Source organism: Phragmites australis, chromosome 5, assembly GCF_958298935.1.
Source record: "Phragmites australis chromosome 5, lpPhrAust1.1, whole genome shotgun sequence".
Classification (NCBI taxonomy): Eukaryota; Viridiplantae; Streptophyta; class Magnoliopsida; order Poales; family Poaceae; genus Phragmites; species Phragmites australis.
This window is the reverse complement of record NC_084925.1, coordinates 41,390,318-41,402,037: the sequence shown is the minus strand read 5'-3', so window position 1 is coordinate 41,402,037 and position 11,720 is coordinate 41,390,318. Positions and strand designations below refer to the sequence as shown.

The 11,720-nt window shown below is 50.9% G+C and overlaps 3 protein-coding genes across 3 annotated transcripts; 2 read left to right on the top strand and 1 right to left on the bottom strand.

The window, feature by feature from the left end:
- Nucleotides 1-59: 59 nt before the first annotated feature.
- On the top strand, nucleotides 60-929 carry LOC133917695 (probable calcium-binding protein CML20). The gene has a single exon (XM_062361565.1). The coding sequence runs from the start codon at nucleotides 120-122 to the stop codon at nucleotides 636-638; it is 519 nt and encodes a 172-aa protein (XP_062217549.1). The 5' UTR covers nucleotides 60-119; the 3' UTR covers nucleotides 639-929.
- A 1,963-nt stretch (nucleotides 930-2,892) lies between these two features.
- LOC133917694 (uncharacterized protein At3g17950-like) lies at nucleotides 2,893-4,552 on the top strand. The gene is made up of 2 exons (XM_062361564.1): nucleotides 2,893-3,169; nucleotides 3,272-4,552. The coding sequence occupies exons 1-2, from the start codon at nucleotides 3,092-3,094 to the stop codon at nucleotides 3,782-3,784; spliced, it is 591 nt and encodes a 196-aa protein (XP_062217548.1). The 5' UTR covers nucleotides 2,893-3,091; the 3' UTR covers nucleotides 3,785-4,552.
- A 233-nt stretch (nucleotides 4,553-4,785) lies between these two features.
- LOC133919735 (endoglucanase 6) lies at nucleotides 4,786-8,234 on the bottom strand. The gene is made up of 5 exons (XM_062364226.1): nucleotides 7,802-8,234; nucleotides 7,279-7,686; nucleotides 6,929-7,183; nucleotides 5,670-5,784; nucleotides 4,786-5,558 (listed from the first exon to the last, which is right to left on the bottom strand). Exons 1-5 carry the CDS (start codon nucleotides 7,991-7,993, stop codon nucleotides 5,044-5,046), a joined length of 1,485 nt encoding a protein of 494 aa, XP_062220210.1. The 5' UTR covers nucleotides 7,994-8,234; the 3' UTR covers nucleotides 4,786-5,043.
- Nucleotides 8,235-11,720: the final 3,486 nt, after the last annotated feature.

The window sequence follows — 11,720 nt, the reverse complement described above, 5'->3', positions numbered from 1 at the left end:
TTTCCTATATAGGAACCCTACATAGTAACGGGACCAAAACCCCGAACCCCCCAACAGCCCAAAAACCCCATAGCAAACAGCGCGACAATCGCACGGAACCATCTCACTCGGCAATCGGTATGGGTCTCGTCGCCTCCGCCACCGCCTCCTGCAGCGGCCTCCTCGGCCGACGCCGCTCGCCGCCTCCGCCTCCGCCGACCCCGACCCAGCCATCCAAGGACCCCGAGCCAGATCTCGTCCGCGTGTTCCGCCGCTTCGACGCGGACGGCGACGGCCGCATCTCGGCCTCAGAGATGCGCGAGTCCTGCGGCTGCACGGCCGCGGAGGCGGAGGAGATGATCGCCGCCGCGGACCGCGACGGGGACGGGTTCATCAGCCTCGATGAGCTCCGGGCGCTGCTGGAGGACCGGGACCAGTCCGACGCGCTGCTCGCCGCGTTCGCCGAGTACGACGAGGACGGGGACGGCGTGATCACGGCCGAGGAGCTGCGCCGCGCGCTACGGAGGCTGGGGCTCGGCGGGGAGGAGATGACGGTCGAGCGGTGCGCGGAGATCATCGCGGCGGTGGACGGCGACGGCGACGGGGTCATCTCCTTCGACGAGTTCAAGGCCATGATGGAGACCAACCTGCCGGCGTAAGCCATCCGCGTCCCCCACGTCTTCTTCTCGGAATCGGATCGCTCGTCGATGTGCGTATGCGCCTACTGCCGTAATTAGCAGTAAATGTGAAGGACTCAAGGGAGATTAAGTTTAGGGTTTCGCGTTCTAATGGCTGGTTTTAGTCTAGTTCGGAATTAGTTTCTGAGGTTTACGTAATTGGGCCTTTTGATGTGACAGCAGTTAGCTGAGAATTTGGAACGATGCATGACTCTGGTTTTAGGATAGAACTCTACGCAAAATTTCAATGTAATTCTTCTATGCAAAAACATCTAGAGGGATATTGATTGATCAATGTTTTGCTTGCCACAAGTTGACAACACCTTACGAGATCGCATTTCGAAGAGAAATTTGATTTTGTTTGTGCATAATTCATCTTTGGGTCTATACTACATTCTACCTTTTTTAGTGGAATCAGTCACTTTTTTTTTCTAAACACAGTCGGATACTTGGATCATCATTTAGGGGTTTTCGCACATCCTCTTGTCACTGCTATGTCCCGACCTTAGAATCTCGATCTGCAGTAGATGGATTTTGGTGAGAAGAAAAATTGCCTCTCTCTGCTACACTTGAACAGCCGAGAAGGCACGCAAACCGGAGTTCCACGGTTTGGTTTGCATGCAGCAATGGAAACGTAAGGGCGTGTTTGGATGGTCGGCTCCCCTCATGATTGCATCCGCTCGTGTGCAGTCGTTTGTACTCAGCGCGTGTTTGGTTGTTTGGATCAGCTCTCTCATCTGTATCCGCCCTTGTAAACGTATCAAGCGAGCCTAGCTCCGCGCGTACGTCGGAATCGGGTGCACGCGTCGGGGCTGGCTCGTCTGATGCGAAAATACTGTGCATAATAATTTTTTATTTAACTTTAGATTTTATTTAGTGGTACAAGAGTGATCTAAAAATTTTAAACATTTTCGTGAGCAAACTAGAACTCGCTAGCAACCCATTTTAATTAATTTGATCCAAAAAATCTAAGTCAGTATTTAATTAAAATTCTTCAAAAATCATAAAAAATTCACTAATATTCTTATCCTGTGATGTACTAATTTATAAAAATATTTCCAACCTAGGTTATTTTGTAAAAAAGTAAGTTTCTTTGTAATGCAACGTATACTCATGCGGGCAACTAAACATAATTTTTTCTCAGCCAGACTCAGCACATGTAGCCAACCAAACAGATCCTCATGCATCAACTCAGCCTGCATGACTCGTACGAACCAGACTGAGGACATTCGGGCAACTAAATAGACCCTAAATCTAGGAGAGATCCTAAGTAGTACTGTACCGTTATTGACATGTGAGATTATACTTATATATCAGTGATTATTATTATATCGTGTAGTACTATAAATGATCTATGTTCTAAGTCTGAACGTGTCGTTTATTTTATTTGTTCATTTACCTTATATAGGGATGACAATAGGTAGTAACGAGCAGCTGTGTCCCTGTCCCGACCTCCTAATATGGAGTTTCGTTCTGATCCTGATTAGACGTATCGGGCAAAAACTCTGTTTCTGCTCCCACCCGTACCTGGACTCAAGCCCCGCCCCGTGAGCCCAGCGGGGAAAACTAGTCCCATACCTGCCCCGTTTAGGACGGATCCTTGTGGATTCTTATCTCCATAGAAAAATCGACATCCCTAATCCTATATGATATTTATCTATATGTTATTTTTTTTCATCTATCTTGTGATTTTTTTCACCTACCTGATAAGCCATATATGCATAAGAGCTTATCAAATCACGGCTAACAAACACTAGTCAAAGCATGTCTTGAAAGTCACTTATTATATAGTCTTACATCTCACCTCCGTGATAAGTCATACTCTCTTCGGTCATACTTGTCGCTTCGATTAAAATCCAGTTAAACTTTAAAATTTTGGCTATCAATAACTTCTAAAATATTTAGTTTTAAAAAAATATAAAAATCACACATGTAGATTTATCTTAAAAATAATTTCATAATATTATATTTTTATTAAATATTATAATTATATTCTATAGAAAATAATGATCAAAAGTCATAACTCGAAAGCCGTGAAAAAAAAAATCAAAAGCTACGATAGGAGGGAGTATGTGCGTCAGAGTTTATGGAATCACTGCTAATGAACAAGATAGTCAAAGCACGTTTTGGAAGTCGTTTATTATACCGAGCCTTACGTCTTTGTACCCCACGTCCTGGTCAAAGGTTTCAGGGCTCAAACAGGAAGCATTCGTTCATTATTCAGCGGGCACACAGGCCTTGTTGACCGTTGTTGCCCTCTGGGTTTTGGTGGCTGCCTCTCGCACTAGGAAAAGAACACCATCCCAGTCTCCTCGCTTGTCCTGTCTGGACTGAGATTCTAGTTAGGATCGTTCAAAGGGGGGACATCTCTCGAGAACAACACAATCTCTCTCTCGCGGCTGCCTGCTTCACCGTGCCCGGAAGGGAAGGAAACGATGGACACCGACGCCGACATGATCCCCTCCTCGTCCTCCGCGGAGACATCGCCCTCCTCGTCCGATATCGCCACCGAGGTGCGGATGAAGCCATGAATATGACTTCGTTCTTTTCAGAATCATTGTATTCATGTGCATGAGGAGAATCTTTGGAATCCTGATACGGGTTTCTGTTGCCAGTCCACGGGGTCTTTCTTTCGGGACCGGAGCACGACGCTGGGGACGCTGATGGGCGTGTCCCTCGCCGACGAGGAGCAGGGGCAGGGGCGGGACCAGCCAGGGCGGGATGCAGGGGAGGGGACGGAGACGCCGCGCGCTCCGGCCCATGAGGGTTGGGGGTGGAGGTGGCGCCGGAGGTGGAGGGGGCGGCGCGCCGGCGGCAGCTGGTGGAGGCTGTGCAGGGATGACATCCGCGTGACGAAGTCGCTGGGTCACTTCCTGGACATGGAGAGGCAGCTCTCCGGCGCCGGGCTGCTGTGCGGCGACGGCGGCGGAGACAGGGACGAGTCCGCGGCTCCGACGCTGTTCGAGAGCGGGAGAGTGCGGCCGTCGGCGGCTGCCGCGGAGGCTGTGGGCGTGCCGGGGGAGGAAAGGGGCAAGTGGAAGTTGCGGGGACCGGCGCAGGGGTCCTCGTCGTCCCTGGCGAGGGTGCCGGTGTTGCTCACTGCCATCTGCAGCGGCGGAGCGGGATGATTTGCGCGGCTGAGTGGAGTGGTTTCCGCCCGTGGTGCTTCATTCTGTCATTTAATTTGTCATGTCTTGTGTTCTTCCTTTCTGTTATCCAAGTCATGTTGATGAGCAATGAAGCTTCGTCACTGCGAATGTAGTCACTGCGATGAGCGATGAAGCTTACACGATGCAAATTTGGAAGCCGCGCGAAGGAGTGGGTGCAATGACGCGATTGCTTCTGTGTTCTTCCTTTCTGTTATCCAAGTCATGTTGATGAGCAATGAAGCTTCGTCACTGCGAATGTAGTCACTGCGATGAGCGATGAAGCTTACACGATGCAAATTTGGAAGCCGCGCGAAGGAGTGGGTGCAATGACGCGATTGCTTCTGTGTTCTTCCTTTCTGTTATCCAAGTCATGTTGATGAGCAATGAAGCTTCGTCACTGCGAATGTAGTCACTGCGATGAGCGATGAAGCTTACACGATGCAAATTTGGAAGCCGCGCGAAGGAGTGGGTGCAATGACGCGATTGCTTCTGTCTTCTGCACTTGGACGATCGCAACAAGTTCTTTCTTTTACAGTAGCCAATGTAACATTTCAATGTAGTTGTCAAAGTGAGAGGAAAAGGGAGTAGAGGTGCTGGTGCTTGTTCCTGCCGCGACAGATAGAAGTGAGCCTAGCTCACGCGATTCCATTCGAGCGTGCGGCCGTGCGCCGCAGGAAAGATTCGCAAGTGAAACGGCGATAGCCACCCGTGAACAGAAAGCTTGCATGTGGTCTACGGCTACCGAGCTCTAGGTGAATTTTTTACATTTTAACCTTTTAAAAAAAAACATATTCTATCAATAGACCTTATGAAAACAATTCCTGAAAATATATTCTTTTACACGGCGCCATGACGTCAATTATCACAGCCCGTGTGCCAAATGTTATGACACTTTAAAAAGAGTATTTTTTGATATGGTTGCTTTATAGATCCTAAAAAAAACATAGATTTTTTTTTTAAACAGGGCCAGATTCTAAAAATTCCACGACGAAATGCATGCTCTTGTAATTACCACTTGCTGAAAGCCTGAAACATGGTACACAAAGTGGCAAGCATTAGCGCACTTAATCTTACTAGTATAACCTACCAATACAATCTTGCAGCCTACCCATTCCTGCCTCATCTTTTTCGCAGGAAAGCAAGTGGCTCTAGTTAACCTACTAATACAATCTTGCAGCCTACCCATCCCTCCTAAAATGTTCGTCGTCTCACTCTACCCTCAACATTTTTGTGAGGTTTTAGTCGCCGCCCGACTCGGCCGGGTTGGGGTGGGCCGAGAAGTAGGCGAGGAGGCCCATGAGCGGCGCGTTGATGTACGTGGTGGGTTCGGACTGCTGGAACGCGGCGCGCGCGTCGGGGAACGCGTCGCTGGCGTCGCTGGGCCCGCCCACCACGGCGCCCACCAGCAGGTTCGGGTTGGGCGCCGGGCTGGCGTAGTACGCCGCGCCGGCCTTGCACCCGATCCTCGCCGGGTGCGCGGCCACCGACGGGAGGGAGCTCGCGCGGTGGTGGATCCGGCGAGGGAACCGCGCGCCGTACCCGACCATGTACGACATCCGCAGCGGGTTGTCGCCCAGGATGTAGTCCACCTGCCGCTTGGCGACGCGGCGGAGCTGCGCGGGCGAAGCCGAGGCCGCGCCGCACGACACCCGCGCGCCGGCGTGGCCCAGGTAGTTGGAGTAGGCCAGCAGCAGGAACGACAGCGACGTCACGTGCTGCATGTTGCTGCCTCCGACCTTGAACAGCAGCCCTCCTGCGGTTTCAGTTTTGTTTTCCCACATGGCACAAGGTCACAAGGCTAATTCAGACGCAGGCATGCACTAGAGGATTCAGCTCCGAATCAGAGAAGGATTTGTGAGTGAACCTGGGGAGTACTGGATCTGGGGGTGATTGGAGATGCCGGGGAGGAGAGTGCACATGAAGTTGTTGGCGTTGACACGGAACGACTGGAAGTACTCGTCCTTCCCCATTAGAACCTCCTGAAGAACAAAAGAAGAACGATCGATTAACAAAAAGAACTCAGCTTAATTTACCGACTGTTATACAAACTCGAGAGCGTTTTGGGCATTCCCACTACAGTACACCCGTGAAGCCTCTGAAAAGACTTCTCTTCGCTGCAAACCTGCTACTCTACCAGTAGCTAGCCGCTCCGGCATCACGCGGAGCACACGGACCTAGGAGGAGACCAAGATTGTAGTAGCAGACAAGCATGCTCCTACAGTCCCAAAGTAATAGTCTATGATTTGAATGAATATTGATTCTAGTGGATTGCCGAATACTTTGCTTGCTGCTTGTTCAGGTAGTATTTTTTAAACCAATCTGCCCATAACACCATCCTAGATTCAGTTACCCGCCACTGCCGTCAGGGTCAGGGAAAAGTGAGTGTTTGATCGATTGGCAAGCTAATCATCACGCGGATCAGATTGAATCCAGAATCTGAAGCTTTCTAGCCACGATGCAGTACATATGATCAGTCAAGCAATCATTCGATCCAGCGGCTAAGCTAGCTTTTTACCCTTTTTCAGTAGTACAAAGATGCATGCTAATGGAGTATGGAGTATGGAATATGGAATAACTTGCGGTACGGTCAACACAGCCAACACTAGCATGGAATTGCCAATGCGTTTTCCTCTAGTGCTCCCATATCTCAGCTCAACGCATCTCCGGAGAAGAAAAAAACTAAGCTCAACGGCTGATGCGTATCGAAGGCCTCCATTAACCTACCAGACATTCTATTACGACTGTGGTTACTAAATAATCTCATCGTCGTCATCGAGATGTCGCCACGATTGCCAGATAAGTCAAGGACATGCAAAGGCTGACATGCCCCGAGCCCACCGAAAAGCTGATATCCTCGATGGGAGCACCATGTGCTCGCCTGCTGCCGGAAGCGCAACAGAGGTGTTGCATAGATATAGGAAAGGCCAAAATAAAGCACACACCACCACGCTAACCTGTGCTGATGACGGTCTAATAATAGCGAAATTTTGGGACGTCAGCAGCAAACAGCCCTTGGACCCAAATCTACAGCGCTTCTTGACACTAGAACAGCAGTGCTTCACTTGGGTGCTCACAGTGAACAAGCTGTCGCGCAGGGATGAGCAGGCGATGTGTGCTAGATACCTTCGAGATGAGGACGTTGATGCCGGCGTGCTTGTTGTCCCAGCCGAACTCGTTGATGGCGTCGCTGGCGCCGAGCACCACCTCGTTCCTCTTGATGTATTCGCGGTACTCCCGCCGCCGCGACGCCTTGTGCAGCCACGCCGCGCCCCACAGCAGCTCGTCCTGGTAGCCGGAGTAGTCGCAGTAGCAGGGGCACACCGCCGCGTGGAGGCTGCTGCTGTAGGGGCCCCTGTACTTGTCCGCGAACTCAAACACCTAAAACCACAACCAAAAACCGCAACTTTTTTCAGTGTGTGCGCACTAGCTAGCAAAGCTGAGCTGTCTGATGCCAGCGGACAAGAGAAGCTTACGGCGATGGCGCGGTTGAGGAGGCGTTTGGAGTAGGCGGGATCGGCGTCGCGGAAGACGATGGAGCCGGCGGCGAGCGCGGCGGCGGTCTCGGCGGCGACGTCGGAGCCCGGGTGTGAGGGGTCCACCTTGTAGACGGTGCGCGGGGTGTCCATGTCCTCGGGGCGCTCCCAGCACGCGTGGTCCCGGAAGGCGTCGCCGACCTGCACGTACACCGTGTTGGGCTTCGCCGTTGTCTTCATCAGGTAGTCCATCGCCCACCGCACCGCCTTTCGGGCCTCCTCCTTGTGCGGCCCGAAGCTCCGGCCGAAGTCGATCAACCCCCACGACATCAGCGTCGCCGTGAACGCCATCGGGAACCCGAACTTCACGTTGTCGCCCGCGTCGTAGTACCCTCCCGTCAGGTCCACCTGCTCGTTCGTACGCCGGCCGCCGCGCGCGAAAGGAAATCTTGTTAGTGTCACAATCAATGGTGCATTGCCAACATCTTTCTGAACTAAAGAAGTCAAAGACGAGTGCACGTACACCGGCGGCGGCGCCGTCGTGGAGCCCGGAGTCGCGACGCCAGCGGAGGCGCTGGTCCGGCGGTAGCCTCCCGGAGCGTTGTCCCTCGAAGAACAGTATGCACTTGTGCAGGGCGTCGCCGTAGTCGTGCTGCGAGGTCGACAGCGCCGCCGTCGAGAGCAGCATTGCCAGAACAACCGCGGCCACCGCCATTGCCTTGACAGTGCACGAGACCCACCGGCACTGCAACTGGAAGCTAGCTAACGAAATGGCAACGCACCGCCCTTGGCAGCCACAGTTCAACTCTTGGGCGAGCGACTGACTGAGGTGTGTGCGGTGGCGTACTGACCGGCTCGGCAGGGGGGTTAATAATGGGCGGGGAGGCGAGTGAGGTGGTGGCCGGCCGAACGGGAGGGAGAGGGGTCGCAGACTCGGGCCTATGGAATGATGGGAGGGGAAAGAGGCCTAGGATGTGGCGAACGTTGCGGCGCCGGAGGCTTGCTACTCGACCCGGCGCACTGTGCAGCGCAGACGACGCTGCCGTTGGTTGGGTTAGTTTTGGCTGTTGGTCGTGTACAAGACGGCCTGATGGGGCTTAGCAGAGCAACGGTTTTCGATTTTATATTATATCCATCAATCCGATCGAAAATAGTCATGGCCCCTGCTAATGGCCTCTGTACTTTAATATCCGTGGACCATATCCGACTATCAGTGAAATGGTATTGGTAAACTCCATCCATCACACGAAAATGTCTTCGTCAGGGTACCTTGCTCTTCTATCTCCCAGGACAAGATTACAAACGGGCATTGAATGTGCACGTATCTACCAAAACAGGGCCTACCGTGCACGTACATGCTTTACCACTTTAAACCAAACATCTAAGGCTCTTAACTGAACACGTTTAAATCCGATTTTCCTAGGTTTGGGGCTTACGAATGGTCAGTATAACTAAGTGGAGCGTAAAACAAGCCTATCAAACACGTAGTGGCAGTGCTGCGTTTCGTCCGTACGGTATTTGGATCCGTGTCTGCTGTTCTTCGTCTGGAGTTCCCGTGCGACGCGACACCGGCGAGCGCTGGACCAGTGGACGCTGCTGGCCCAGCGTAGCAGTAAAAACGGTACCGGTCCCATGCTCGGCTTGTCCTGCGCCGGTCACTGCTCATTTGCTTTCACTTTTTTTTCTTCTCTAACAGTGCTCGTTGCTGACTCGCTTCCCGTTGGTTTTGCAATCTTCTCTCGCGCGTGCCATCATTTTGCAGGCTCTACGGATCAGACGTCGTCTCGTGTACTCGTATCTGGGCTCTGGATAGCGTACTAACGACTAGCGTTCTCTTAGGCTTTGGCAACGTCCAAAATTCTCTCCAGATCGACCCGTGCATTGCAATCTACGATACCATCACATCACGGTGATACTGCTACATTCTTGACATCAGTGTCCGGAGATCCGCCGGTTTTTTTGTTAAATGCGACCGTTGGGGGCTGTAGGATGGGTAGGCCGAGACTTGGAGAGGAGATGGGACGGAGAGCCGTTAAAGCGTCCTGCCACGAGACGAGAACCAAGCGTCCGAAAGACAGCTGCAGCTGCTGTGCTTTGCGTGAGGAGAAATCAAGGGATCATAGAGCAGGTCGAGCGCCCATGCGAAGCCCTCATCAACGCCTTGGATTCTAGCAGGCGTGATTGATTGACTGTTGCAAATGGCGAGTACTGCCTTTGCGGCTGCGTCCACCTACGACTGTGCTCTAGACATGAAGCAAGTTTTTTAATCATATCCTTAAAAAAATATGATGACATGTATTTACTTTTTTCTTTTTTACTCAATTATTAGATTATTAGATAAATAATAAGAATGAAGTCTCATAAAAATCTAAATAGGGTAGTATAAAATTGCTTTCCTCTGTACGGCTGAAGGCTGCGACAGGCCGGCGTTGGCACCACTTTGCGGGCAAGCCCCACCAGACGGCGCCACTTGGCCGGCATGCACGACCAACGGCACGGCAGCCGTAGTTCTAGGTTTCTGCTAGCTCGGAAAGGATCGCCGCGTGCGTGCTTGGCCGCTTTTCAGGTGACCGTAGCTACAGTGAGGTCGCGAAAGGTCACGAGTGACTGACTGAGTAACTGCTGCTCTGTTCTGTTCGAGAAGGAGAAGGTACCAGCCGTTGCGAAGGACGAACGTTCGAGAGCTCTCGTGACTTGGTTTTATTGTCACGCCGGACTGCCGGAGACGGCCAACGGTCGGAACCAGGAGCAGGAGTAGGACACGTTGAAGTGCCACTGGCCCGTTCCTGGGAAATCAACACCAAAACGGTAAGTCTTCCAGGCCTACAGCCGGTTACATGAAAAGCACGCAGGTTGAACAGAATGATCAAGCAAGCAACCCGTGCAGGCCCTCAGTCAGAACGGTACTTGTAATGGATGTGGTGACGATAGATTAATGCAAACTAGCTGGTTGGCCTAGGCTAATAACATGGATTTTGTGATGAAAAGGTACCATTGATTCACATTTGGAAGTATTTCCTATTATTACAATTTTGTTTTTATGGATTATACACTATAAGAAAACTAACGGTCAAAACTTAGTTTTAAGATAGTACCAAGTTAAACCGCACAGCATCAAAATCTTCAAGGTTCAACGACGAGCACGGGCTTAAAGCTAGTTACTTGTCAATTTCATTAGCTTGCACTTTCATGCCTTAATAAAGAGTATCTCCAAGAGATTATTTAAAACTCATTTTTAATATCACCATATACAGAGTCTACCTAATAAAATTCACTCTCTAAATCTTTTTCCTCTCCAATAAACTCTCAATACTCATTCTCTATATTTCCTCTTATATATCATCGACTAGTGGATCTCATCCATCATCTCTCTCCCCTCTCTTTTCTCCGTCCGCACGCAAAAGCCACACGCCATGCGGCCAAGCTCGCTTGCGCTCGTTTTGACGCCATCCAACGCTGTGAATCCCCTCATCTCTGCCTCCTCCCGCTACCTGTTGATATCATCAATCTGCCATCAAGAAACCCGAGCGGCAGACCTTATCCTCATGTTGTGGCTCTCCCTATGCTTTTCTCTCTCATTTGCTCTCTCAGTTGAACCATGGCAAGTACCAGCTTCCCTCCTCCTCTACCTCTTCTCTGACTAGATCCACATCATATTACTGTTGCAGCTCCTACCTTCCTTGGCGTCCGTGTTTCCTTTGCCATCGAGTGAACCAAGCACGTGGTTGTCTGCTCCAACGCCGGTCATGGCAGGGCACTCGACTCCGCCATCGAGAAAGCCCAAGTCCATTAGGCCCTCTCCAACGACGTCCAAAGCAGTCGCTCCTCTGCTCAAGCTAGCGCACAGGCCGGGCTAGAGTCTTCCTTTCCCGAGCCTGACACTGCAGCAGGGCTTTGCTGCTGAGGAAGCTCGCCGTCGCGTGCGGACGAAGGGTTGGGCCTGGGGCTGGTCGGGTATTTTGGGAGCGAGGGGGCGCTCCCCACAAGTACAGAGCGAGATGAATTATTTTGAAGATTGATAAATATTGAAAGTGGTATTGGGGAGCTATTTGAGCTGTGTTTTAGGATGAAATTCCCTAAATTTGACTATAAAGGGTGAGATTGTGAGACTCTTGAAGATGCTCTAATAGCATCAATTTATCAATATGTGCTTACCATACTACCTTTCCTTCCCCTTTAAATGCAAGTCTTTCATCATCAACAACATTGCCCTATAAATTTGAATAGAAGTCAACAAATAAGCATGTGCTCATGTAATAGCATAATGTTTACCACACTACGATATGTGTTGCAGTCTCAAAATCAATAGCATGCAAAATAGCTCCAACAAGCTCGACAACCTTTGCTTCAAACTGCACAAAATCATAGCAACTCAGAGGAATATCTGCAATATTGTTCCACAGAGGCATTGCGCGAGGAAGGGACAATTTTTTTTCTAGCAT

What these genes read in the sequence shown, in the direction of transcription:
- LOC133917695 (XM_062361565.1), top strand. Translation starts at nt 120, where the DNA reads ATGGGTCTCGTCGCCTCCGCCACCGCCTCCTGCAGCGGCCTCCTCGGC.
- LOC133917694 (XM_062361564.1), top strand. Translation starts at nt 3,092, where the DNA reads ATGGACACCGACGCCGACATGATCCCCTCCTCGTCCTCCGCGGAGACA. An exon ending in CGTCCGATATCGCCACCGAG is followed by an intron (nt 3,170 to 3,271) that starts GTGCGGATGAAG and finishes TTCTGTTGCCAG; the next exon opens with TCCACGGGGTCTTTCTTTCG.
- LOC133919735 (XM_062364226.1), bottom strand. Translation starts at nt 7,993, where the DNA reads ATGGCGGTGGCCGCGGTTGTTCTGGCAATGCTGCTCTCGACGGCGGCG. An exon ending in TCCTCAACCGCGCCATCGCC is followed by an intron (nt 7,184 to 7,278) that starts GTAAGCTTCTCT and finishes TTGTGGTTTTAG; the next exon opens with GTGTTTGAGTTCGCGGACAA. An exon ending in TCAACGTCCTCATCTCGAAG is followed by an intron (nt 5,785 to 6,928) that starts GTATCTAGCACA and finishes TTTGTTCTTCAG; the next exon opens with GAGGTTCTAATGGGGAAGGA.